General features: G+C 34.0%; 1 protein-coding gene across 1 annotated transcript in view; it reads left to right on the top strand.

The window, feature by feature from the left end:
• Positions 1 to 26,593, top strand: part of LOC132559146 (calcium-dependent secretion activator 1-like) — a 95,540-nt gene extending 68,947 nt beyond the window's left edge. The window contains exons 17-29 of the mRNA XM_060223756.1: positions 3,593 to 3,699; positions 6,011 to 6,022; positions 11,194 to 11,350; positions 11,488 to 11,629; positions 12,097 to 12,252; positions 12,703 to 12,814; positions 13,059 to 13,097; positions 16,105 to 16,179; positions 17,330 to 17,413; positions 17,705 to 17,812; positions 18,046 to 18,150; positions 18,308 to 18,394; positions 20,383 to 26,593. Of these exons, the coding sequence (XP_060079739.1) occupies positions 3,593 to 3,699; positions 6,011 to 6,022; positions 11,194 to 11,350; positions 11,488 to 11,629; positions 12,097 to 12,252; positions 12,703 to 12,814; positions 13,059 to 13,097; positions 16,105 to 16,179; positions 17,330 to 17,413; positions 17,705 to 17,812; positions 18,046 to 18,150; positions 18,308 to 18,394; positions 20,383 to 20,505 (1,307 nt within the window). The 3' untranslated portion in view covers positions 20,506 to 26,593. The remainder of the gene's footprint in view (positions 1 to 3,592; positions 3,700 to 6,010; positions 6,023 to 11,193; positions 11,351 to 11,487; positions 11,630 to 12,096; positions 12,253 to 12,702; positions 12,815 to 13,058; positions 13,098 to 16,104; positions 16,180 to 17,329; positions 17,414 to 17,704; positions 17,813 to 18,045; positions 18,151 to 18,307; positions 18,395 to 20,382) is intronic.
• Positions 26,594 to 27,430: the final 837 nt, after the last annotated feature.

Genomic DNA, 27,430 nt, shown 5'->3' with positions numbered 1-27,430 from the left:
TCTGTGCTTTATTACTGGTGCAGTTTATAACCTGGAAAATACAGTAATTTAGAAAGCACATCCTTTATTCTTAACAAGAGATGCAAAACTTGAAAAGAAATAATGTTTTATTTTGCAGTTTTAGAAAAAAAATCTCTGTTAGCTGTAACAATAACAATAAAGTTGTGAATCATATTTAAGTTCAGGAATGGTTTGGATCATTAAAGTGTTTTATCCAAACTAGTACCTCATAGGTTTAGTCCTGGTGTTGGCCGAGTCAGTTTCCCTTCCTTACTGAAGGCTTCAGACTGCAGCTTCCAGATATCCCATATATAATAAACAGACCAAAAATGGACTGTCTCATTTATCAGATTCATCCACTTCTATTACATATGATGTAATTTATCTCTGAGCTTGTTCATTTGTTTCTGGAAACTTTATTTCATAGAAATGATTATTCAGAAATTGTATCATGTCATTGACAACTGTTTTTAAACCAGGGGTGATGAAATTTCTAAGATATCTTTTGAAACAGAAGACATTATATAGCTTCATACTCTTGTCACTAACAGCTGAAATGAAGACACAGGCTACACAATATTTTATTTATCATTTATATTGCACTTAGAAAAATTTATTTGATGACACAATTTAGTTGTTTTACGATACCATAGTTTTGTGAAGTTCAAAATAGTCAATCAGTATACAGGTCTTAGAGTAGTAATGTTTCACTATACATTTGTATACAAAAATCACACACACTCACACATTGCTCTTACTGAAGCACTTTTCTGTACAGAACTTGACTTTATTTGACTGAAGCACTTTTCTGTACAGAACATGACTTTATTTTACTGAAGCACTTTTCTGTACAGAACATGACTTTATTTTACTGAAGCACTTTTCTGTACAGAACATGATTTTATTTTACTGAAGCACTTTTGAAAAATAAACATAAGAATTTGTGTTAAATGTTCAGATCTGGTGGCTTTTAAAGCAGAAACAAAGATAACTATGAGATACATTGTTGGCACTTTCCTGAATGAAAATTCATGAGAAAATCTACTGATACTAAGATTGTTAAATTCTATCGGTGTATTGATTGATGGACATGTGAACTGGTGGAAGAAGAGTACATAAGAAATCTACTGACGTAAATCCTCTTCTCATTGGTTTCACAGCAGACAAATCTCAGGGAAATCACATTTGCTATTCTAAGATGTTTCTATCAGTTTTTGCACAGTTTGTATTTGTAAAATTCACAGTACAACAGGTGTTACAGCTGGGAAAACCTCAGATGGTATGCTACGTTAATGAATTATCCACATAATTTGACAATTTAAGTGACCTTTTTTCCTGAACTCATTAACTCAATATACTTACTTATATATCTTCCTCTTTAGGATCAGGTAAGTATGACATTTGTCAGATTTCTTAGATTTTTTTTTATTTCTTTTCACTGTGTTGTTGATACTGTGAGAAAATTAAGGTTTGCAATTTTGTAGACATACCTGCAAAATGATGGGTCTGATCAGTCATTTAACTTATGTAAATCTATACAGTTAATTGATGTAATTGTTTTAAAAAGTATCCCCAATATTTTCTCTGAAATAATCAGAATTTTATTTTCTGAAATGGAAAGGTATATATATGCTTCAGAGAATAAAATGATTTTCAGTCTTTTTACAAAGTCTTCGAACTTAATACTTCCACAAGAAAAAAAACCTCAGACTGTATATGTGGATTAGTGTTTATAGCTGGAAAAAAAATGAGACACAATCTAAAAACCTGCTTCTTTTTTAATGATCACTCTTTGGATGGTATATGGCATATTTTCAAGTACTCAAATTTAGCTTTTAAGAAATCACTTTTGCAAATGAAATTTTGTAATAGAAGGCATTTAGTTTCCCCACTTCAGGAAGGCAAGCTTTTTGAATATCAGTGCAACATACCTTTATGAGATAAACCATTGGTTTACTTTTTATATAGTTGAATAAGTGATGCTTTGATATTATAGCCTGTAGAGCTTTGATATTTTGGTGTTTTATTTTTCTGCGTGGTTTTACTGATTTTATTATTGGTTTTATTTTAAACAGTGTTATTTATTTATGCATTAGTCACTTTTTATTAGACCCCCTGCCCCAGTTCCAGCTGATGTGTCATTTTAACTATAACATCCCTTTTTCCATTTGATGTATTTGGTTCCATTTTTCTATCCACATTCTCCAATAGATCAATATAGATTTTGGTAGAGTATCTACAGAGACAGAGGTACACTGTGATTGGCCACTGTTGATTAAGGCTCTGAATGTTAACAGAATCTTAATGACTTAGTTGGTATGGAGTCTGCCTGGTGATAGATATGAGGGATAACTATTTATCTCTTTTTACTTAGATATATAGAAATGGGAAATAACTGTATCTCTATTTACGTAGATAAAACTCTCTGTCTATATCTTATTAGCTATATATACATGAGAAATAACTCTATCTGTATTTAGTAAGACATCTAGATATGGGAAATAACTATTTGTATTTAATGAGGCATTATATATGGGAGATAACTCTATCTCTTTTACTTAGACAACCAAAATATACATGGAAGACAACTATCTATATCAAATCTAGACTGGATTGCCTGCCATGGTTTTTCTAAAAAATGTTCTTGACTTTACTTTGAAAATTATAACTCCCAGACAGGGTTATCAATCCTGTCATTTTGATGGGCTAGTATCTATGTTTAACATGAGATATTTCTATCCAAGATGGCGATTTTTGGGATTTTTGCTGAAAAATTAAAATGTCTATTTGACAATCACTACAATGTAATCAAATTGTACTGACCCATCAGGATCATTTTGGTCAAAACTTTGACCAAAACACTTCTGGCCTGTCTTGGTTTCAATGAGTGCAGTCTAGCAGAGAAAAATTGTAAATAGGCAGGTAAATCCAGTCTATATTGGAAAAGACATTTAGATATGGGAGATAACTCTTTATGTATATATAGTAACGGGAGATTATTCTTTTTTCTATTCACTTAAAGATATAGATATGGGAGATAACCCAATCTGTATTTATATAGACACATAGAAATGGTAGATAACTATAATTGATTAGAGGTATATATGGGAGACAACTCTATCTCTATATCATTAGACATGTATATATGGGAGATAACTTGGTCTCTAATTCAATAAGACAGATAGATATGGAAGGTAACTGGATTTCTATTCACATAGATACTAGGAATTATAGAGTGAGGTATTTAAAAGCTGGTTATTTCTTTTGAAGGTATTGTTAGTTGCAGCAATGTGGATGCATCAGAAAATTTGTATGAGCATGACTTTATACTGATTAATGTGAATCCATATCTTCTGGAATATAAATTGATGATTAAAAAATACTTAACAAGCTTACTTCACATGAAGATCACTGTAAAAGATAAGTGAAATTTTGTTTTGCCTTGTCATAGGAAGAAATCAGTAGTATCTTAGCCACACATATTTATTTAACATAGCAAAAATATTAACAAGAGTTTAAAAAGAAAATCAATTGATTCTTGTCAGAAGTTGAATTTTAGATATGAGTGAATAGAGGTCTCGTGTTTTTACAGAATCGTACAGTGACGAGGTGACACCCAAAAAAAGGCTAGATGATGTATTACACCTGGCTGAGCTCTGTATTGAAGTCCTTCAGCAGAACGAGGAGCATCATGCTGAGGTGAGGCCGGTCATGTGATCCTCTGTTCCCATGTACTTCAGTAGTCTTCTAATGAAATATTCAATATTTGTACATCAGAGGGTTGGGACTTACAATAGAGTTGATGCCTTGCACCTTATACCCAAGATACCTATGTCTCATAGGATGATTGAAAACTAAGTGCTTCAAGTGCTTCAGATTTTAAACCTGCTACTTGACAGCAATGGATAAATATTCAAACCTGTGTATCTTCTCAATGTTTCTGATTATATACACACAGATGTTTTCCCAGGTCATTGGCCTTTTGCTTGACAAAGCTGTTGACAAGACAGATTATCACATAAATGCAAACCACTCCATTGTCAGCCTTCTGTTCTAACACCCAACAGAACTTTGACTATCGTCAGTGAGACGAAACCTACCAGTAGGTGGAGTCATGTAGGCGAAAACAAGGTAACTGTTGTCTGCTGTAGGTAAAACATTAACACATCCATAGGTAACTTATCAACACCTGAAACATTCAGGAGAAGTCACCCACACCTGGAGTGGCAGATCAAAGAAGTGTTGAAACACTTCAGAACTAACATTTAACTGCATGTCCAGCTCAACTTGTCAGTGTACATTTTCAGATTTCGTTACTTTTCAGAACCAAAACAAACATGAAAGATAGTTTTAGTGATTCCCACTATGGGCTAAAGTCATTGTCCTTGCTTGTAGTAATTTCCATCATCGGCTTTAGTCATTGTTCTTCACCTGCAGTGACTAACTCTGAGCTAAAATCATCATTCCTGGCCTGTAATGACTAACACTATTGGTGAAAGACATTGTTCCTCACCTGCAGTGACTAACTCTTTAGGCTTAAGTATTTGAACCTTGCCTGTAGTTATTTCTGTTATTGGCTGAAGTCATTGTTCCTCACCTGCAGGGACTACCTCTATGGGCTAAAAACATTGTTCCTTGCCTTTAGTGATTCCCACTTTGGGCTAAAGTCTGTGTTTCTCGTCTGCAGGTATTTCCACTATGGGCTGAAGTCATTGTTCCTTGCCTGTAGTGATTCCCACTTTGGGCTAAAGTCTGTGTTTCTCGTCTGCAGTTATTTCCACTATGGGCTGAAGTCATTGTTCCTTGCCTGTAGTGACTAACACTATGAGCTGAAGTCATTGTTTCTGACCTGCAGTTATTTCCACTATAGGCTAATTAAAGACATCTTGCCTCATCGGCTGTGATCCTCACTTAGGACTCTACTGAATCTTGTCTATTACAGCTGTTTCAGTTAGTTGCATCAGTTTTTATTAAAATTCTCAAAAATTATACTAATGCTAATCTTTTTCAGGACATTTTTGAAGAAATTACTGTCTGTTGCACAAATGTTTATAATGTTAACAAGAATGTTTAACTGTAATTTGAAAATGTTAATGATTCTGAATTTCCAGCACTGGTGTACTTGAACCATTGACTGTACTGGTGGTGGGTGATAAGGGTGGAGGAAAAGTGCTGATGTATAAATGTTATTGACTTCAATTTTACTTTTTATGATCACTGATTTAAATCTAATTGACATATTGAGGAGTTGATTTTTTAATTTTTATATAGAAATTGAGATATTAAATGGATTCCAAATATAGTCTTAATTAATGAGAAATCCTTTACCACAGATTTCAATAATAAGATTAAATAAAGATTTAAAGGATGAAATTAAAGGTGTGGGATTTCAGTGTTCCTACGGTGTCATTACATGTAGGTCAACCCTTCATATTGTGTTAAGGTCAGCACTCGTAATATTTGATAAAGCCAAGTTAAGGTAGACTTATACTCTTGTATGGTATTTTCCCATGTTTATCTTTTTTTTAATTAGCATGCATATGTCTCAAAAACACACTTTTGTGAGAAATAAACAAAAGTATTTGTTTTAAGGCAGTTCAATGGTTGGCTTACTGGTATCTGTATAAAATTGTCTGCCGCTTGCATGTAATACATTGGAAAAAACCATATACTCTTCTCTCATGCTGTATTTCTTTTAAGGTTTTTTTTAAGATTCTATTGAAGTAGAAGTTGCAGATTTTTTTTAGGTACAATTTGAAAATCATAATAAATTTTCAAATGCGTTTTCATTAATATCACAGTTTGAAGGGTTGATCAAGTTTGTGTTGTAACCATGCCAGCTTACTGTTCAGTCAAGTTTGTCATATGTGTGAGAGATTTTTATATACATTTGTATCCCCTCTTGTCGGACAGAGCGTAAGTGTGTTTCCACGTCAATATCATATATGTTTCATGTCAGATCATGCATGAATTAACCATATTTTGTGCTTTTTACCCTCTTTGCTGGTAGCAGTTTGTCGCGGTGAGTTATATACCCATACTTCCTGAGTGTGTATTACACATTTTTTACTCTGCACTTCAAATACTACATACAATCAATATTTCTTTTCTTAATAAATCAGAAAATGATTTATTTTATTTATTTTCATAAAGATCACAATGTGTGTCTCTGTATGGTTTAGATCCTGTTTTCTCTCGCCGGCTTCCTAGATCTATTGGTAACACCTGTGCATTTTTATCTGTTTTTTTTTTTTTTTTTTTAAACTGATATTTAAGATGTTACGATGCACACCAGTCACTTCAAAGTTGTTAGATGTTTGGAAATTTTAATACAAGTATTTTTTAATTATTCTATCAGGAAGTTTTGGTTGATTGAATTGTCTCCCTTCGCTATTCTGAATTTTAAGTGTAATTTTTTTCATTAAGATATGTTTTTTTTGTATTACCTCCCTTCTCATTAGAATGTTATACAATTTCAAGACTTTTAACAAAATAACCCTAAAAGAATGCACAGAAAGTAAAGAAAATAACTCTTTTTTATTTAATCTTGACAGTCAATCATCTCTTAAAGATAAAGCTTTAGAATAAGTACTTTTAATTTAAATGTTGTTTTATCTACGTTGAAAAGAGATTGTTCCTTATTGTGATTTTTTGAAAACGGATATTTTTCAATATGTCAGACAAAAACATGAAGGCTTTGCTGATATGCTTTGGATGATGAAAAAATTTATTGGTTTGTGCCATAGTGTATCGATCATTATCAGTCCACTCAAGCACTTTTTCTTTTTCTTCTCAGTAACCAGTGATAGGAGGAAATGCTGTCAAATTTGTTCAAATAAGTTAACCCATTTTTGAGTTCATTTGGTCATATAAGTTAAAATCTTCAAATGACTTCTTCTGAATTACCTGATGGCATGGAGTCTTTTTAATGGGCCAGTAGTAATGCTTGAGTGAATGACCTTGACTTGTTTTCAAGGTCACTGAGATCAAATGAATTGGAAATCTTTTTACAAGATTTGAGAGTTCCAGAATCATTATAATGGGCCAATAACATGTTGTCTGAAGGGCTATGGACAAATTACTTTGATCTAATTCATTAGTCATAAGCCAAATGAGTTAAAATCCTGAGACAACATCTTAATAACCAAAAAGACCAGTGTCATGATATGGACCCAGTAGTATGTTGGATTTAAGTGCCATCAAGTTTATACTGATGTATAAAATTGATGTTGTTGTGAGGTTGAAGTAAGGTGTGTTTAAATCATAACAAAAAGTTGTGAATTAGCATCTCGTCAAGGGTTGTAATTTTTAATAATTGTGCAATACTGAAAAGAAGGGATGATAAGTTTGGAATATGGATGAAAGTTCATAAGTAAAAACTAACAGCAAAGTCTTCTCGGAAGCTGCAGAAACAGGTGAGCACTACAGGTTGATGGGCCACTTCTTATGTACAAATGTTTACTACAGGTACAAATGCTATATACAGGCAGTTTGCTCATTATAAACAGAGTTATGGCCCCTTTTTAGCTGTTCTTCATGTTGTTTGCAGCATATTTCTCTAATATGGTCCATTTGGTATGACTGACAAACTTGTATCAGATTGTTCCATTCTGAAAAAAGAGTATACACTCTACATACTGCCCTGAGTTACTTCTAAAGTTTGTCCAGAGGTGGAGTTGTATAACATGTATTTGCTGTTGAGACAAAATCTGCAAAATTTCCTATACCTAATTCCACCACTATATTCAGTGAAAGTTAGTCTGTTGAATACTTAGAGAGTTCTGATGTTGGTATCTTCCTTGTACATGGTTGGAAATTTTTTTTTAACTTTGACAAGTTAAGTTTACAATCAATTTTATCATACCTGAGTTTATCAGTGTATCACAAAAACCAAAATATTCAAAACACAAGTATGCTTTTAAAATACTGCACCTTGACTCACCACAAATATCACAATACCACAACTATATAAAAACACAAGAATGCTTTGTAAGATACTGCATGTTGACTCACCACACTGTCACTATATCACAAATATCAAAAAACACAAGTAGCTTTGTGCTTTGTAAAATACTGCATGTTGACTCACCACAAATACCACAAGAATATATAACAAAATTGTACTTTGCCGAAATCATTACAACTGACCACAAATATATCTAACTACTAGACTACTAAAGAACATCTCGGAGCTCATCGCAATTGAATTCATACCACAAATACACAGAAATACACAGAAATCTAGCCAGTAGGAGGTGCTGCACACTTGCACAGGTGACCAGACAGTGTCTTTGCTGTGTTTATTTGCTCTCCTTATGTTTTCTGTTGATGTTCCATCCAAAGTTTATTTAAAATGACACTTTTAAGCACACTTAAATCCTTTTACTTGTTACTAGATCGTAAACTACTGATTGGCATAGTCACCACTACCATTAATTTGGCACTGTGCAAATTTTCCTTTCAGCTATTTTCATTAATCCTGTTATCAGATTGAGCTTTTATTTCTCATTGAGACACTATTGTATAATACTATAGTATCCTTTTATACAGTCTTAATTATTATGGTAAATATTTGGCACCAAAATAGAGTTTCTCTTTTAGAAGTTTTGAAGACTTACAAACATTCAATTAAAATAGGAATATTGCATGCATGTGTGACCGTCACCAACAGGGTTGCAGTGCATGCCTTTTGGTTCACAGCTAAGGATAGTTGATAGAAAACCTTGTTTCTTAATTGGCACTTATGTAGTTTATCTGTTCATTGGAATTTTGCTATTTTGAAATTTTCATCATCATTTTCATAGCTTCCATGGAATTCTGAAATTTGCATTGTTAGTTTATCTGTCTTGGTCTCTTCCTATTGGGAATCTGAATTTTTCACTGTTAATCTATCTGACTTGGTCAAATCGTAATGTATTGTTATTTAATCTACCTTGATCTCTGTATAATTTTGATCGTTTTTGTATATATTGTTAAAGATGTTGGTTGATAAATTTTGGTTTTGTTTGACTACTTCTGATTGACCTTTCATAACTCCAATAACTGCTCTAAATTAGCAAGGTACTTTGGTGTAAGGATAGGGTGCTTATTATCATGGTTCAGCCAATTGGTTTGTGATATCCTAAATTAGCAAGGTACTTTGGTGCAAGGATAGGGCGCTTATTATCATGGTTCAGTCAATTGGTTTGTGATATCCTAAATTAGCAAGGTACTTTGGTGTAATCCTAAATTAGCAAGGTACTTTGGTGTAAGGATAGGGCGCTTATTATCATGGTTCAGCCAATACTTTTGTGATATTGGGGGCGGAATAGAAAAGTAATTTAAGGAAGAGGCTTTTGAAATTGTGGTAGAGCAAGTTGTGCAGCTAGATTTTGTGATACCGGTAAGTGAAACAGGTAGGGCTTGTGAAATTGTGACAGGCTTATATAGGGCTTGTGATAAGGGAAACAGAAAAAGGCTTGTTAAATTGTGACAGGGTTTGTATAGGGCTTGTGATAAGTAAAACAGGAAGGGGTTTGTGAAATTGTAAAAGGCTTATATAGGGCTTGTGATAAGGGAAACAGAAAAAGGCTTGTTAAATTGTGACTGGATTTGTATAGGGCTTGTGAAAAGTGAAACAGGAAAGGGCTTGTTAAATTGTGGCAAGGTTTGCATTAATATCATAAGTGGATAGACAGGAGCTTATTAAATTTTGTCCAATCAAATCAAGAGAAGGGATATGATAAATTTCTGCAAGGCTGGTCAATTGATGATCTGGTTTTGTTGTGTGACAAATACTGTTATTGAAGGATCTGTGATTGCAATCACAAACCAAAATTAGTGTTAGGACAAAATCACCGTAAATGATGGGAACTCTGTTTAAGGAACGATATTTGCTATTATCATTTGTACAATTTATGAAAACCTTCTGTTCTTTTCATCCACTGTTTATTTTTCCTTAAGTATATTCAATTTTTTTTAGATATATGAAAATACTTAATATTTATTTTTACAAAATTTGCATTTGGTATGATGTGTTTGCTACCCTGTGTGTTCTTTGCAATTTGACTGTGCAGTTTCTTTCAATTGTAGGCCAGTAGCTGAGCATATATATCTAGCTGACCAACATTCGCATTTTTGATTAAACAATATTTTATTTCTAATTTCAAAAGTTGCAGACCATATTAAGTACAAATGTCATAAGTGTGAACAGGTGTTGAGGCATTGTTTATATTGATACAAAAGTCCTTTGAAAATAAAGGAATATTTGAGATGAAATTAATACTTTTAATGGTTTTAAGCAGTGCTTTTATCTTCTTATTTTATTCATTTTTTTTATCTGGAGAATCTGTGAAAATTAAAAGGCTTTATGATTACTAGTTTTTGTGTAGTTTCAGTCATCAGTGTTCTACAGGTTAACCTACTGAAATGTCATAACATGATTCTTACAATTGATCACACATTGTCTAAACCAAATTTGGTGTGAATGGATCTCAAATTAAAACACTATTATAGACATATAGCATTATCTGTGATCTTCCCATCCTGAATTACTGTCATCACTCAAGCAACATATGAACTTAGGTAAATTTTATACAAAGATTGGCAACAACAATAATTTGATAAGTTTGTGTGTTAGGGAGTTCAAAGGTAACAGTTACAAGTAATAGGGGAAGTTTAAGTTCAAATTTACAGGAAGTAGGGGCTTTTGTGTCTTACAGATGCATATATTTTCAAGTAATCTTAAGTGAAGACTATGATTTTTTTTATTGAATATTTTTTTACGAAGATTCCATTTTATTTGGTGGTTGTTCTTGGTTGGTTTCTCAGAACTTCTGACTAGTACTGGGTGCTAAAAGCTTAAAGTCTTTTTTTTCCCCTTTTTTTAGATATTTTTAAAAGTGAAGTTTTCTAACTTTATGTATCCCTTCATGAAAAAAATGTATATTAATTATTTAATTTGTAACATGGGCTAAAATTTATGGTAATTTGTTGTATGTATTTCACATATTCCTGTGATCATGATATTTCTCTGATTGATTTTTGAAAATAATTGAGTTAATTTCTGATTCACGAAAATTAAAATGCTGAATATTTTGTATATCTTTTGTATGATTTAAATCAAACAATTTATGTTTCAGGAATGAATGTTGGAGAGCTAGACATAAAGTGAATTTCTGATCATGTTTATGTTACATGTATTATCTCTTTTAGGCATTTGCATGGTTTAGCGACCTGCTGGTAGAACATGCCGAGATATTTTGGTCCCTGTTCGCAGTTGACATGGATGCAGCACTAGAAATGCAACCTCCAGATACATGGGACAGCTTTCCATTGTTTCAGTCCCTCAACGATTACCTCAGGAACGACGGTAAAAATACCTTATTTCTTTATCTCAGAACTTTGACATCTTGGTTTTTGTTGGAACAAGTCTATAATAGAATGCAGAAAAATTTAATGAATGTGTTCAGTAAGTCACTGCTAATTGATTGAATTTATTTTTAACAGAGAGTTTATGCAATGGAAAATTTCACCTGCACCTGAGAAATGTTTTTGCACCACAAGTGGTACGCTATGTTGATCTCATGGAATCCTCAATAGCACAATCCATACACAAGGGCTTCGAACGGGAAAAGTGGGACCCTCAGGGGTAAGTACAATAGAAATCTCAGGGGCAAGTACAAGGGAGATTTTCTGGGGCAATTACAGGGGGATCTTTTGGGACAAGGACAAGGTGGACCCTTTGGGGAAGTTCAGGAGAATCCAGAAGGGTAAGTACAGTGGAATCATCAGGGACAAGTGCAAGGGAAACCCTTAGGGGCAAGGACAGGGGGACTTACAGTATAAGGACAATTTAATCCACTAGGGTAAGTACAGGGTGAATCTCAAGAGGATTCTCAGGGTTAAGTACAGGTGGACTGTTGCTAACTTATTAAAACATTTGATAATACCTGATAGTTTAGTTGACACTTGAGTTAAAATAAATTTATCTTAAGATCAATAGGTTCTGAAAAAAAGGGATCCCCTAGAAGAAAAGGGGATTGTTTTTGTTAAATATATACATACCTTATGAAAAAATTAAGCTTTGAAAATAACTCTGTTATTGATTTGCCATAGAAATGGATGTGCTACCTCTGAAGACATGCTATGGAAGCTGGATGCTCTCCAGTCATTTATACGGGACTTACATTGGCCGGAAGAAGTGTTTGCCGAACACCTTGACCACAGACTCAAGCTGATGGCAGCAGATATGATAGAGGCTGCAGCTAAACGGTAAGTGGGATATTCACCAAGCACAAATTGATGGTGGCAGACATGATAGAGGCTGCAGCTAAACGGTAAGTGGAATATTCACCAAGCACAAATTGATGGTGGCAGACATGATAGAGGCTGCAGCTAAATGGTAAGTGTGATGTTCACCAAGCACCTTGACCGTCGGCACATATTGATGATGGCAGACAAAGCACCAGCAGATGGCCTCAGGTATGATGGTAGACAGGAGGTCTGTTTGCTGCACACCTTGTCCCGTAGGATCAAGCTGAACTCATTTTTTCTGGAATAAAAATACACATGAATTACAATCCTGAATCAAGCTAAATTTTAACAGTTTTAAGATACTGACTTCATGGTTTTTAAATATTTGGTGAGATATGTGTAACTTAATTGTTGGGATTATTTACCTTTATATAGGAGTCAGTATTAATGTCAGCTCTTTTTTAACAGCACACTGAAATCATTCGAAGCTTGGCTGAAGAAAGGTGGGAAGGGCACAGATTACATTACGTATGCTGAAATGTGTGTTATGATGAATGTCATCATTGATTGTAAAAACAGGGTGAGTTGACCAGTGTGGGACTGCATGTACTTAATCTCTTCACATCACATGAATCTATTTTTGAATTTATCACTGAAGAATTGGCAAGATATCTTTTATTGAACATTTTTATACCTTTTTATGATTGTTTGTATTTGAGATTAAGGTTTGCATGTGTCGTTAGTGCCAGTAGTGTTCTTTGAATCATCTGTACTTTTAAAAACACTTTTTACTCTGTCACCTGAAAATACTGTTTGTTCTACAGGCCTTACATCTTTGTGCACTGGATAGTGGTGAAAACATGGTAAGTGATTTTAGCATGTATCACCTCAGCTAGACAAGTGTGTTCATAGTTACCTGCAGTGTATACCAAAACATGTACAATGGCTAGATTAGGTGCAGAATCGTGGAGCCTACATAACTCAATGTACCATATTTATCCTGCAAAAAGCCCATTGAAAGTGGGAGGAGGGGATGGCAAAACTTTTCCAATTGTTGGCATATCTATTGATATTGCAAAACATATTGATGGACTTATTTACAGACATGGGCTTATTGCGCGAAAATAATTATAGATTGAAAGGTTGGAATGTCCAGATTTTCAGTCTACCATTTTCTTATGGGTAGAACTTTATAACAATGCTGTCCCCTCAGAATGAGATTCAAATCTGTTTTATTTTTGTTTCTGAATTTGTAAGACAGCTGCCATCTTGCTTAGATAATTGTACATTTGTATATGTAGTCTTCACGATTCTTAATGCAACTAAGATAGCTTTAATAACCCATTTACAATAAAATCATATTATAATGCCACTTGTTTCATGCTGTGCTCACCGCTTTCCATGGATTCTTTTGCTCTGATAATTGTTTTTGATTCCCAATATGTTATAAAATCAATACCAAATTTCTGCTTGATGACGTGGCAGTGTAACAAGGTTTTACTGTACATACCAGTTGTTCTGTAACCAGATGTGGGCATGTTTCTATTTTAAACCTGTCTTTTGTGCAGACCATCCCATAATCCTGCCTCAGCATTCATGTGCAAAGTTCTAATCATTTATTTTGCTCTTTCAGTTGTATTTTCTTTGTAGGCCAACACTTTAAAGCTAGAACTGAAAAACATTCAATAGTTACTCGCATATTAAGGGGAAGGATAAAGAAAATTGCTAGTTTTCATATTTCAGACTTAAATACCTTTTATGGGTGTCCTCCCTACATACCTGTCTGTATATAATCCTCATTGCAAGGGTGTTAAAACGTTAACCCAATTTTCCTATCAGTTAATTTTCAAATATTTTAGATATGAACCCAAAGTTTATTATGGCTTGATTGTCTGGATGCTGTGATTTGGAATATTTCAGATGTGGTACTTATACAATATTAACCTGCCATTTTTTTATTGAAACTTTTAATGGTAATCATTTCACTAGTAAATCTACATAGCCAGGAACAGATGACCTTTTAAAAAAAGCTAAATTATTCTGGTTTACAGGGATAAGGAATGAGTTGTCAAGAGTACTAAGACATCAATAGATAATACATGATATATAGAAGTGTAACATTTCTCTACATGTTGTATGATATATCAGTAGTGTGTATACCCACCACCACTTTCAAACCTGTCATCCCACACCTGCTTATTCCCATTACACCTGCTTTTTAATCAAAGTTAACCAGGGATGGAAGACCTGCTGACCCCACTGCTGTCAATATCGTTCCTTGTTTGTCTATAATATATAACAAAGAGTGATACTTCTCTAGTAAACTGTTGTGTGTAGTGGGTTAATTATAGAATTTCCATTATCATAGGCTCTGTAACATTATAATATTGTCTGTCTCCATCTTCATAATTGTCTTTATCTGTAGCATTTCTTCCTGAATAACATCAGGTAGGTAACATATTAACTGTAGATTTCTATTGGTGTCCAGCCCCTGGGATGATGAACATGCAAGTCAACCTTTCAATATTACTGGAATTACTGTAGCTCAATTTTTTCAAGCCTTTGATTTTGTAGCCTCACTTGGAAACCAGAGGTTTATGGTTCAATCCTTACTCCATGCTGTTCATGTTTCTCAGGAAACCGAGAGCAGGGATTGTTCTATGCTGTTATGGTTGTGTCCATTTGCAAGGCACTAGTTGCTTTGGAAAGCATGCAATGTGTGTAATGAAGTATGCATAGTTTCAATCTACTACAGAGAGATCCCTCCTCAGGATGAGCTTGGCTGTTAAGAAAGGAATCAGCAGACCATTGATACCCTTCAGTGTTATTTTATTCAGATGTTGATATTTGCATTACCATTGGATAGTTAACAACATTATGATTGGTTTAGGAGAGAAATTGTCAGCTTTTTGTAATCTTAACTTTAACTTAGAAGTTGTTTACTGTGAACATCAGCAGGGCCTGATATTGTATGTCTTAGAAGTAAGAAAGACAATAGTTGATCTGTTTTGGGTAGTAACAGACCAATAACTCATTGTCCTGTGTACATCAGCAGGGCCTGATGACATACTGCTAGTCACAAACAGGATAATTATTATCAGTTACTATTAATCTATCTTGTGAAGTATTAGACCAAGTCCTGTGTACATCAGCAGGGCCTGATATTGTATGTCTTAGAAGTAAAAGGGACAGTAGTTAATCTATATTGGGTAGTAACAGACCAATAACTCATTGTCCTGTGTACATCAGCAGGGCCTGATGACATACAGCTAGTCACAAACAGGATAATTATTACCAGTTACTATTAATCTATCTTGTGTAGTAATAGACCAATAACTCATTATCCTGTGTACATCAGCAGGGCCTGATGACATACAGCTAGTCACAAACAGGATAATTATTACCAGTTACTATTAATCTATCTTGTGTAGTAATAGACCAATAACTCATTATCCTGTGTACATCAGCAGGGCCTGATGACATACAGCTAGTCACAAACAGGATAATTATTACCAGTTACTATTAATCTATCTTGTGTAGTAATAGACCAATAACTCATTATCCTGTGTACATCAGCAGGGCCTGATGACATACAGCTAGTCACAAACAGGATAATTATTACCAGTTACTATTAATCTATCTTGTGTAGTAATAGACCAATAACTCATTATCCTGTGTACATCAGCAGGGCCTGATGACATACAGCTAGTCACAAACAGGATAATTATTACCAGTTACTATTAATCTATCTTGTGTAGTAATAGACCAATAACTCATTATCCTGTGTACATCAGCAGGGCCTGATGACATACAGCTAGTCACAAACAGGATAATTATTACCAATTATTGACTTCCTGTCTTTTCTTGTAGCATCAGTACCACACCAAAATAGAAGAATTTCTGGACCGTGTCCAGATGCAGATGGTCAAATGTCTCATTGAAAAGGTTTGATATTTTCTTTTATTTTTGTCCATATGTTTATATATATAGTATTTATCAATATTTCAAACTTAACAACTTACTTATTTCTGTTAATGAAAATGTTAGTCCTAACTCATACCACTTAATATCAAAATAATAGATACAAGCATTAATCTTAATGTCCTTAAAAAATTGATTTGTTTTATATATCAAGGTAAGTTAGTTAATGAATGCACACAGAACAACTTATTATTTCTGTTAATGAAAAGTTTACTTAGAATGGGGCTAATATGTCATACCACTTAATATCAAAAGTAAATAGATACAAGCATTAATCTTAATGTCCTTAAAAAATTGATTTGTTTTATATATCAAGGTAAGTTAGTTAATGAATGCACACAGAATAGGGCCTGATATGTCAGTATCTAAGATAAGTGTCCAACAGTTTACTTAGAATGGGGCGTAATATGTCAGTATCTAAGATAAGGTGTCCAACAGTTTACTTAGAATGGGGCGTAATATGTCAGTATCTAAGATAAGGTGTCCAACAGTTTACTTAGATTGGAGCGTAATATGTCAGTATCTAAGATGAGGTGTCCAACAGTTTACTTAGAATGGGGCAAGATATGTCAGTATCTAAGATAAGGTGTCCAACAGTTTACTTAGAATGGGGCGTGATATGTCAGTATCTAAGATAAGGTGTCCAACAGTTTACTTAGAATGGAGCGTAATATGTCAGTATCTAAGATAAGGTGTCCAACAGTTTACTTAGAATGGGGCAAGATATGTCAATATCTAAGATAAGGTGTCCAACAGTTTACTTAGAATGGGGCGTGATATGTCAGTATCTAAGATAAGGTGTCCAACAGTTTACTTAGAATGGGGCAAGATATGTCAATATCTAAGATAAGGTGTCCAACAGTTTACTTAGAATGGGGCCTTTTATCAATATCTGTTGATGAAATACACAATGTTGAGAATGCTGTTTATTTGAAAATTCATGAAGTTAGCCATTGTGAAACATGCTATTTAGTTAAAGATCAATATTAGCCATTGTAAGAAATGCTACTTCAGTATCAATGAAATTAGCCATTTTGTAATCCTTAAGAGACAGATTTTGTGTTTGTCTATATACAGGCATAATGCATTTAACTTATGCTTTTGATTTTAACAGTTTCTACAGGTTATGGAATCGGTCTTTGCAAAGTTGGCTCGATATGATGAGGGGACTTTTTTCTCTTCCATTTTGTCTCTCACAGTAAGTAAATTTACTTATAATGATAGAACTGCACTAGAATTTAAGTATGTTCTGGGAGTAATCTTTAACCTTTGTAGTCAAGAGGGGGGGGGGGGCCTTTCATTTTTACTTACTCAGCTTAATCTAAGAGGGATGCAAAAAAAGCAAACCCCCATGTCTACCCTAACCCCACCTCACCCTTTCTCAAATGTCTGGAGATAGAAACAGCAATGCTTCCTTTATTAACTATCAACTTCTATATATGTATATATATATATATGTATACTATGTATATACTGATGTCTTCTACAGAAACCAGTGAATGAACTAGGAAAATCTTATGTAGATTTCATGAGGGGCAATCTGGAGCAACTTCGACAAAAGATCGCTGATGAACTATTCACATTATCAATATTTGAGGTAAGGCAGTACTTGACTAAGTCAGCCATTTAAAGATGTATTAGAAATCTCAGGAATGGGTTAAAAGCAAATATGTAAAGATATGGATTGCATGTCATGATTATTATAGCTATGGTAACGTTATAACTTGGCCCAACGTAATCCATGTTGGTCCAAATTGATTACAAACTTCCTCACGATTCTGTTTGTTTGCTTCTGTATTACATTTTAACTGAAAAATGATTTCTCTGTAGCAATGGTACACAGGTCAGATGAAGATGATTTGTGATTGGCTGACTGACCGGCTTGACCTCTCCCTACACGTGTACCAGCTGACATGTGTGATGACCATAAATAGGGTAAGACATTTACTGACACTACAGCAACTGTTGTGATCACCATACAATGTTTTGTGGGTTAGGGTTTCTTTGATGACATTAAAAATGTTTAGAGATCAGTCAGTCGCTACCTGAGATGGAATGAGTTAAGCTTGTATACCTATTTTTCTTCTTACAGAAATGTTTCTCTGATTTTGAACTGCAAGGTGTGCCAGAAAGTACACTGAATACCAAGACTTATCAGACAGTGTGCAGCCGCCTGCAGGTAAGTGTATCATAAACCATATACAGTAAGTACTGTTCTAGTATGTATACAGGTGTGATGTGTCACACATGTCAGTTACTGTAACTGTGGAAATCTCTGTAGGGGGGTCATTTTTATGATTTTTATGGATAAACTATATGCGTGGGGGTTATTTTTTCAATCTAATGACATTCGGAGAATTAGCAAAAATTTCCATACATATGACTACTTGCTGTTTTTGTGTATTTTGAAGTGGATAATGTGTTTCTTGGATATTATAAGAAATACAGTTAAGATACACACACAACCTTCACACAGCTTTACATCATGGTATATGTCAGTGTCATATTGTTAAGGTTTTAACTAAAACATAGAAAAAAAGGACTTATGGATTACCTGAACCAAACCTAGTAGATACTACCGTTAGATGTGAGTTGGTAAAATCTATAAAGGAATTTGAGTACAAAACTCCCGAGTCCAGAAAGAAAACATAGATATATTCCCATTATACTTCGGAACAAAAGGCCAAAATTTCATTATATGTAATTGATAAAGGACCAAGCAGGGCTGCCAAACATTTCAGTGGTGTAATTGTACGTAAAATAAATTCAAGTTCTGTGCGAACCATTAAAAGGAACTATATTTACCAGCAAACTCTTCACAATACGACAGAGCACTAGAAAGGGTTGAATCTAAAACTTGTGGGCAACCAAAACTTCTAAGTGATGAATTGGATTCCTTGTAACTGATTTCATCAAAGATTTAAGGGAAGTAGGTGGAGTTGTAAACACCAATATAGTGCAAAGCATTGGTAAAGGTGTGTTGATAAACCAAAACAATGAGTCCTTACTGGCAGAGAATGGTGGTCATATAGAACTCACAAGGGAATGGGCTAAATCATTGTTGGATGGAAGGATGCAAAAGATGTAAAAAAAAAAACTTATCAGATTATTTCAAACAATTAAAAAAGTGATTAAATTTTTAAAAATCTATAGAACTATGGAGCAGCATGAAAGAGTATTTTGGGAAGATAATCTTACCGTACGTGGAAAATACACAAAAACTTACCATTACGACAGGCTGATCAGAAAACCCTTGTTGTTTTCAACATATTCAAGGCACACAGAAATCAGGAATTATTAGACTTAATGAAATCAAATGGAATGAAAATTGTTGCTTGTCTTGTGTATATATTCTGTTGTGTAACAATAATCTTTGACTTGAAGCAGAACTTTGTAACGGATTGTTTATTTGATTTTGCTGTAATATGTTACAATGAAGTGTTTGAGAAATCAATAAAATAAAACAAGGTATCGCAAACCAATTTTCATTTTATTTCATCTACAAAATTTAAGCATGTCAAAAATTTTAAATACTGGAGAAATTTTTGTAATCTAACAACCTTCGCGTAATTAGTGTAAATTTCCCTGTCACGTAAATTTCCACATTTACAGTATGTATATATGGTGTGATGTGTCAAACAGGTATGTGTACAAATGTATTTCACACAGGTATAAAATGGTGTCACACAGGTATGTATACAGGTGTGATGTATCTTACAACTGTGTGTACAGGCATATGTCACACAGGTATGTATACATGTGTGTGTCAGGTATGTGTACAGGCGTATGTCACACAGGTATAAAATGGTGTCACACAGGTATGTATACAGGTGTTTATACAGGTCAGACAGTTATTATTACAGGTGTAATATGTCACACATGCATGTACAGAAGAAAATTCGCATAAGTATTACAGGACACTAAACACTAAGTCTTATCAATCAATTACAGGTTTAGGAATAGATATTGCAATGAGTTATATCGTTACTGAATTATCACCTAAATCTATTTTCTATGATAACTCAATAATTTACTTCCAACTTTTCATTCCTATTTATTGATTCACTTACAATACAGAACAAGAAAGGCAGTATGTAGGACACCTCAGGTTTAAGTGGATTATTGTAGTTTGTATTAGTTAACCGTTTGGCTCTTTATATTTTACAGGTGGAGGAAGCCACTCAGTCTGTTACTCAACCAGAAAATAGTCGTACCGCTCGCTTCCTTGGTGGAGGTGGGGCTGGCAGCAGTAATGCCAGCAACGCAAGTGGTGAGGAGTCCGACTACTAGGATAGAACAGCCAGAGGGTAGTCATACTGCACGCTTCCTAGGTAGGGGCGAAGCAAGCAGCTGTAATTCCAGCAATGCAAGTAGGGAGGAGTCTGACTACTAGGATAGAACAGCCAGAGGATAGTCATACTTCACGCTTCCTAGGTGGGGGTGGGACGGGCAGCAGTATTGCCAGCAATGCAAGTAACGGGGAGTCTGACTACTAGGAAAGAACAGCCAGAGGGTAGTCATACTGCTCGCCACTTCCAAGGTGGGGGCGAAGCAAGCAGCTGTAATTGCAGCAATGCAAGTAGTGGGGAGTCTGACTACTAGGATAGAACAGCCAGAGGGTAGGTGTAACGCTCACTTACGGGGTAGAGGCAAGGCAGGCAACAGCAATGCAAGTGGAGTCCAACCACAAGAGAAGAACAATGGAGACATGTTTTCTAAGACTTCTGTTGTCAGATTTTCTGGGTATGCTGAAATGAATGTCTTTATGATGGGCATGGTGTAATATTTAACATAACACAGCCGATGATATCTGTCATTGGATATTGTTATATAAAAAAAATGTGGACTTTATAAGATGTCTCTTAATTTTTTAAAACACATGGCAAAAGTATCAGGTCGGCTAGAAAACGATGTAAGGGTCATAGGTTATCTAAGGTCAAAAAGTCACAGATCAGACAACGGCACAGTTTAAGGGGTGTTATAAGTCAGAAAATTTTTTGGCAGAATGGTTATAATGCAGAAGATGGTCACAGTGCAGGAAGTTGTAGGATTTGCAAATATCGTGTCACAGAAAAGAGGTGAAGGTCAATCAATCTAGATAAGCAGGACTACTAAATGACTGGTCTCATTCACCTTTCATAGCCATACTGATCACAGTCGCGGTCAGGAGAGGGATAATTATATCATGTGAGGGCACGTATCATTTTCCTAGATGTGTTTCGTGAGAACAGTTAACTTATGTATACAACCTAAAGTAGATGATATTTGACAAGTCTGTACAACAGGATTGTAGAAGGGACTGATAATAGAAAAAAACTGATTATTGAAGAGAAGTAAACTTTCCATCTCTTTATGGTCAGTATGCTGCCAGGGATCATTTGAGTAAACTGGTGTGTAAAAAATTAAACATCCTTAGATTAGAGGACATTCTATTCCTATGAATAAATGATTTTGTGAAATGCAATTTCTGAATTATATTACATTGTACAATTATTTTCTTTAAAATTCTAATTTAGGATTATTAAGATTATTATGGTCGTGGATGTATATTTAGTCTCCTGTATCTCTCACTTTTTTAACCAATGGATTTTAACTTGATATTAGAATGCATTTATTCCTGTGAAAGACACTGGTCATATGAAGATACTTTTGTAAAATTCTTATGATACTTGCTGTCTTAGTAAAGCATATACTTAGCTTTAGGAACAAATTTGTTATATGATCTGATGTTTTGTCTATCTCACACATACTTAATTTCACAAACTGACCATTCCATATGTACTACTGGGGACATTAATTCACATTTCATTTAGCGTGAAATGTCTTCCATAACATAAAAATCATAGGTGTGATATACTTGCATTCGTATTCAATAATTTTTTGCAATTTACACAAAATAGATAATATACATATTTACAATTTCATTGTATGTAATGATTGTTCATCTTGTATATCTACTGGTTTCTCAGCGTGTGTAAATATTTATTGTATGTAGATATGTACCGTAGGTTTAAGTCGACTTACAGATACATATGTATATATACTAGCTCCCTCGATACTTGTGCTCAGGTTGAAGCTTTGCTCTAGTACAACACCAGGACAGATTTAATGATTATCTACATCATATGACAGTATGCAATGTATATATTTTGGTGAAATAACATTATACTCTGTTTTTTTTTTTGTTTTTTTTGTAATTCTGGAGTTCAAATAACAATGAAACTCAGAAGTGACAAAATTCTGAACTGATTTTTTTTAAAAGCGAATTCCATTAAAGTTTTTTTTTTTTTTAACATTTTCTTCGGGTAAGTTATATCAATAGAAGTTCTTATTTATATAACACAACCAGTAGAAGATTTGAGTGTGACATTTTGATGACTACATGATCACCTTCATCAGACAAATGACCACTGTTAAGAGTTCTAGTTCTGACGTACGTAGTGTACAAGAAGGTCAGGACTTGACCAACTTTTTTCGACTGTGCTAGAATCCTTTGTATACGAAAGTCAAAAATAGTGTGACAAGATGGTGAACAAACTATAAAAAGTACACAAGATGGTAACAATGTATTAAAGTCAATTTTGCTATGCTTTGTTTAACTCTTGGTCATAAGTGTGCGTAGTTCAAATCTTCTACTAGTTGTATTTTCTAACTCTATTGTAGTAAAGTTATTTGTTTTCAATCTTTTTACAATACTTAGATGGAATAGTTTTTCACTAACCTGGATGTTGGGTTGGGTCTAACTTCCTCCATGAGACAAGAGATCGAGTGTGAGAACTGAGTTATAGACTTTGTAACCATGAGGACATAATTGTGGTAGAATGAGAATCACTTTCACGTTATGGATTTTTCTAAAGAACATTAAGTATTTATTTATAATTTGTGAATGTTAGTTGAGCTATGTAGAATGAGATTTTTTAGAGAATGTTTTATGTTATCATGACAATATTATGGCAAAGATGTGTTTTTATCATTATCATCAGAGTTTTCCATCATCAAACCCACATTTAGTCAGTAGTAAAACAAGAATCTCTTTTGCTGGATGGATGTAGAACATGGATTCTGTTGTAGTTGATAGCTGATGAAGTTGATACCAAAAGGCTTTATGTTGAAGTTGCGAGCTGGTGAAGTCAATACTAAACTATCTTCAGTTGTAGTTGAAAGCTGGTGAAGGCATTACTAAACATTTTGAAGCCAGTAAGTCTTGCTGGTCTGAAAATTGTATCAACCCAATAACTAACTTTACAAAACCAAGAAAGGCCAGTGACCATATAGAACACAGATATTGTTACGTGATTGAGTTTTAGTTAACACCTGTAGGATGTTACCAGTAACCTAGAGGTCAGTTTAGCATTACAATATTTACCTAATATAGCAACAACTAACTGCTACTGGTTCACGGTTAACTGGACAAATACTAAACCATATACTGTCTAATAATATATGTATTTTACCTCATCATCTGGTTGATAATGTTGTATACAAATGAGATCATTCCTGGTTAATAGCTACTGTCTACCATTCCTAGAACTATGGTTAATATCATTATTCCTGGGTAATAGCTACTGTCTACCATTCCTAGAATTATGGTTAATATCATTATTCTTGGTTAATAGCCACTGTCTACCATTCCAAGAACTATGGTTAATATCATTATTCCTGGTTAATAGCTACTGTCTACCATTCCTAGAACTATGGTTAATATCATTATTCCTGGTTAGTAGCTACTATCTACCATTCCTAGAACTATGGTTTATTTCATTATTCCTGGTTAATAGCTACTGTCTACCATTCCTAGAACTATGGTTAATATCATTATTCCTGGTTAGTATCTACTATCTACCTTTCATAGAACTATGGTTTATTTCATTATTCCTGGTTAATAGCTACTGTCTACCATTCCTAAAATTATGGTTAATATCATTATTTCCGGGTAATAGATCTTCGTAAAAATTTCAGTGATTTTCTCTTTTCATTGACATTTTTTTGAAAAAGAACAAAAAAATGTGAAACAGTCTTTTTGTTTTGTTTGACATTTCAGAAGGATGAACAAATATGAGGCAATGTATATTTCTCCAGCAGAGTTATCAAGATTTTAAAATAGTAAGCAACAGTTATAATTGTGAAATTACTACCATGCACTTTATGTCTGTAAATTAACTTAAATTTTCCCATGATGTAATCCATATACGATTGTAGACAAGAACAGTAACGAGGAAAAGACTTAGGAATTCATTGAAGTAAAACACGTTTTGTTGAAAATAGCGTCATTTACAAAAGTTTTGACAAGTTAATGTTTAAATTTTGCAAAATAATGTTGATTGTTTAAAAGGAGTACATTCCGGTGTCACAATGTTTGAGTTGATGTACTAAGATGAAAATCTTGCCTGACCTTTAAGGCCATCTGAACGAATAAAATAGTTTCTTATCTTAAAGGGTGAAAAATCAAGTGATATTGTTAGTATGTATTCCAAGCAATAGAAGCCCCATGGAGCTATTGTTGTATTATCTGAGTTATAGCCCTTGTTTGTTGACGTTGAATTTCTGAATGTTAGATTTATATTGTGTAATTGTTTTATTTTGTTGAATGGTAATGGTTCCTCCAGCCTTTTCCAATTGATCATATGTATGTCTCTTTGTTTTATGTGTATTGTAGACACCAAGAGGATGGAGTTCTTACATAGCTGAATGCTTCAGTCACTTTGTAGGATATACAGGGTTTATCATATATAACTATAAAGGATGATCATCGGAGTGATTGTATTTTATACACTAGGGTTGTCAGTGAAAATTAAGAGTATTTGTTCAGTGGAGTGGTATTTGAAAAGTGTCAATTTTTTTTTTAGTATGTACATTCCAAAGTTATATGTAGAATTCATAGTTAAAAAGAAAGGATTTAACTAACGTTATGCTTTTACTGAAGGGTAAATGCCTGTGAAAAAACTTTTTGCTTCCCTGCTAGAAACTCTTGATTATTGTTCCAGAAAGTTTGCCTCAAGTTTTGAGTTATATTGATTGTGAATAGCCTTTAAGCATTTATATTTTGAGCTCACCCAGCCCAAAAGGCCAGATGAGCTATGTTGTGGCTCAGTGTCCGTTGTCCGAATGTCATGGTATTTGTAGTGGGTTACTGGGATGAAGCGTGACAGGGGTCAAATAAGTTAAACCTTAAAACAACTTCTTCTGATTAACCAAAAGGCACAGAAGCACAATATTTTACTGATAAGTTCCTAGTGTAATATCCCAACAAAGCTTTTGAAAAGAAATTACCATGACCCATATTCAAGGTCATAGGAATCAAAATTCTTCTGACTAACTAAAAGGCACAGAAGTATATTTGTCTGATAGTGTCAAGAGATCAAGGCTGACAAATGTTTGGAAATGACCTTACCCATATTCAAGGTCACATGGGTATTTTGTCAAAACCTTTAAATGATTAGCAGTATTTTGGTTTATTGCCAAAAGGTCCAGAAGCATATTTGACAGATGTGTTCTTAGATGAAGTGTTGTGAAATGCTTGTGTATTTGAGATGAACATTGAATACCAGGTGAGTGATACAGGCCCATGGGGCCTATTGTTACTGTATTTTACTCGTTTACTTCTGGTTGTTTCATATTATTTTTTTTATTTATTAATATTTTTACTTATACACAAATGAAATCCAAATATATGTAGATCATTATATGAGATATCCTTTTAATCTCAATGTTAATTTCTTTGTTAATTAATATGTCATTTTTCCTGTAGATTAACACTGTAAATGTTGGCAGTTTAGTTTTTTATGCACCACAACTATTAGCCTAAGTAAATTGAATATCATGAGTGTGGCACAAAGCATATTTACAAAGTCCTCACCGACTCAATGTTGATGACAGAGTTTGTACACAGACATTCTAGAAATTAGGAACATTCTTAGGTTTGATAAAAAGAAGAAATGATAATAATGGTACTTTATCAACTTTTGAGATATTCATGATATGGTTTCTCACAGATATGCTAGTCTGTTTTGACTTACTCAATAAATACTGTATACATTATGACAAAAACTGCCTGCTTATGTAAAACCAAGCAATTTTTTATTTGGTGTGATGCTAAGAGGGTCATAAGATTCAATTATTGCAACCAGTTTGGATTCTAGTTCCAAATATTGTTATATATTGTGGGATTGAATAATCTCATCTGAAAAAAATTAATGAAGAAAATTTTGTGCAAATTGTTGGAAACCATGCTGGGTTGATTATATTCACCATTATAAAATTATGCAAATTCATCATAATTAGTCATCGTATATATATAAAAATATATATAGTTGTGCAATATCCGCTGTCTTCATTGTTATGGTGCAAAGTTATGTGTACAAATAAACTAACTCTTCAACAGTGTTAAATCTTGTTTTCTCTCCCAAGAATTTTAATGTTGCGATGACAGGAAGAGTTTGTTTGCTACTATAATACTGACAAGTTTGAAATGCAGTTGGGCTAGATTGTACCCAGTGATACTAGCAAGTCTGAAATATACTGAAAAATGCTGACAAGTCTGAAATGCAATTGGGCTAGACTGTACCAATGATATTGACAAATCTGACGTGTAATTGCGATACTCTGAATCAATTGATACTGACTAATCTGAAATAGAGTTGGTTTAGCCTGTTCCACATAGTAATGACAAGTCTAAAATGGATTTGGTCTAGCCTGTCCCAAATAGTACTGACAAGTCTAAAATGGAGTTGGTTTAGCCTGTTCCACATAGTAATGACAAGTCTAAAATGGATTTGGTCTAGCCTGTCCCAAATAGTACTGACAAGTCTAAAATGGAGTTGGACTAGCCTGTACCAAATAGTACTGACAAATCTAAAATGGAGTTGGACTAGCCTGTACCAAATAGTGTCGACAAATCTAAAATGGAGTTGGACTAGCCTGTACCAAATAGTACCGACAAGTCTAAAATGGAGTTGGACTAGCCTGTACCAAATAGTACCGACAAGTCTAAAATGGAGTTGGACTAGCCTGTACCAAATAGTACCGACAAGTCTAAAATGGAGTTGGACTAGCCTGTACCAAATAGTATTGACAAGTCTAAAATGGAGTTGGACTAGCCTGTACCAAATAGTACCAACAAGTCTAAAATGGAATTGGACTAGCCTGTACCAAATAGTATTGACAAGTCTAAAATGGAGTTGGACTAGCCTGTACCAAATAGTACCAACAAGTCTAA

The sequence above is a fragment of the Ylistrum balloti genome, unplaced genomic scaffold, assembly GCF_031769215.1.
Source record: "Ylistrum balloti isolate Yb309-2 unplaced genomic scaffold, AGI_CSIRO_Ybal_v1 Utg370868, whole genome shotgun sequence".
NCBI classification, from domain to species: Eukaryota; Metazoa; Mollusca; class Bivalvia; order Pectinida; family Pectinidae; genus Ylistrum; species Ylistrum balloti.
This window is presented reverse-complemented; position numbering and strand designations above follow the sequence as displayed.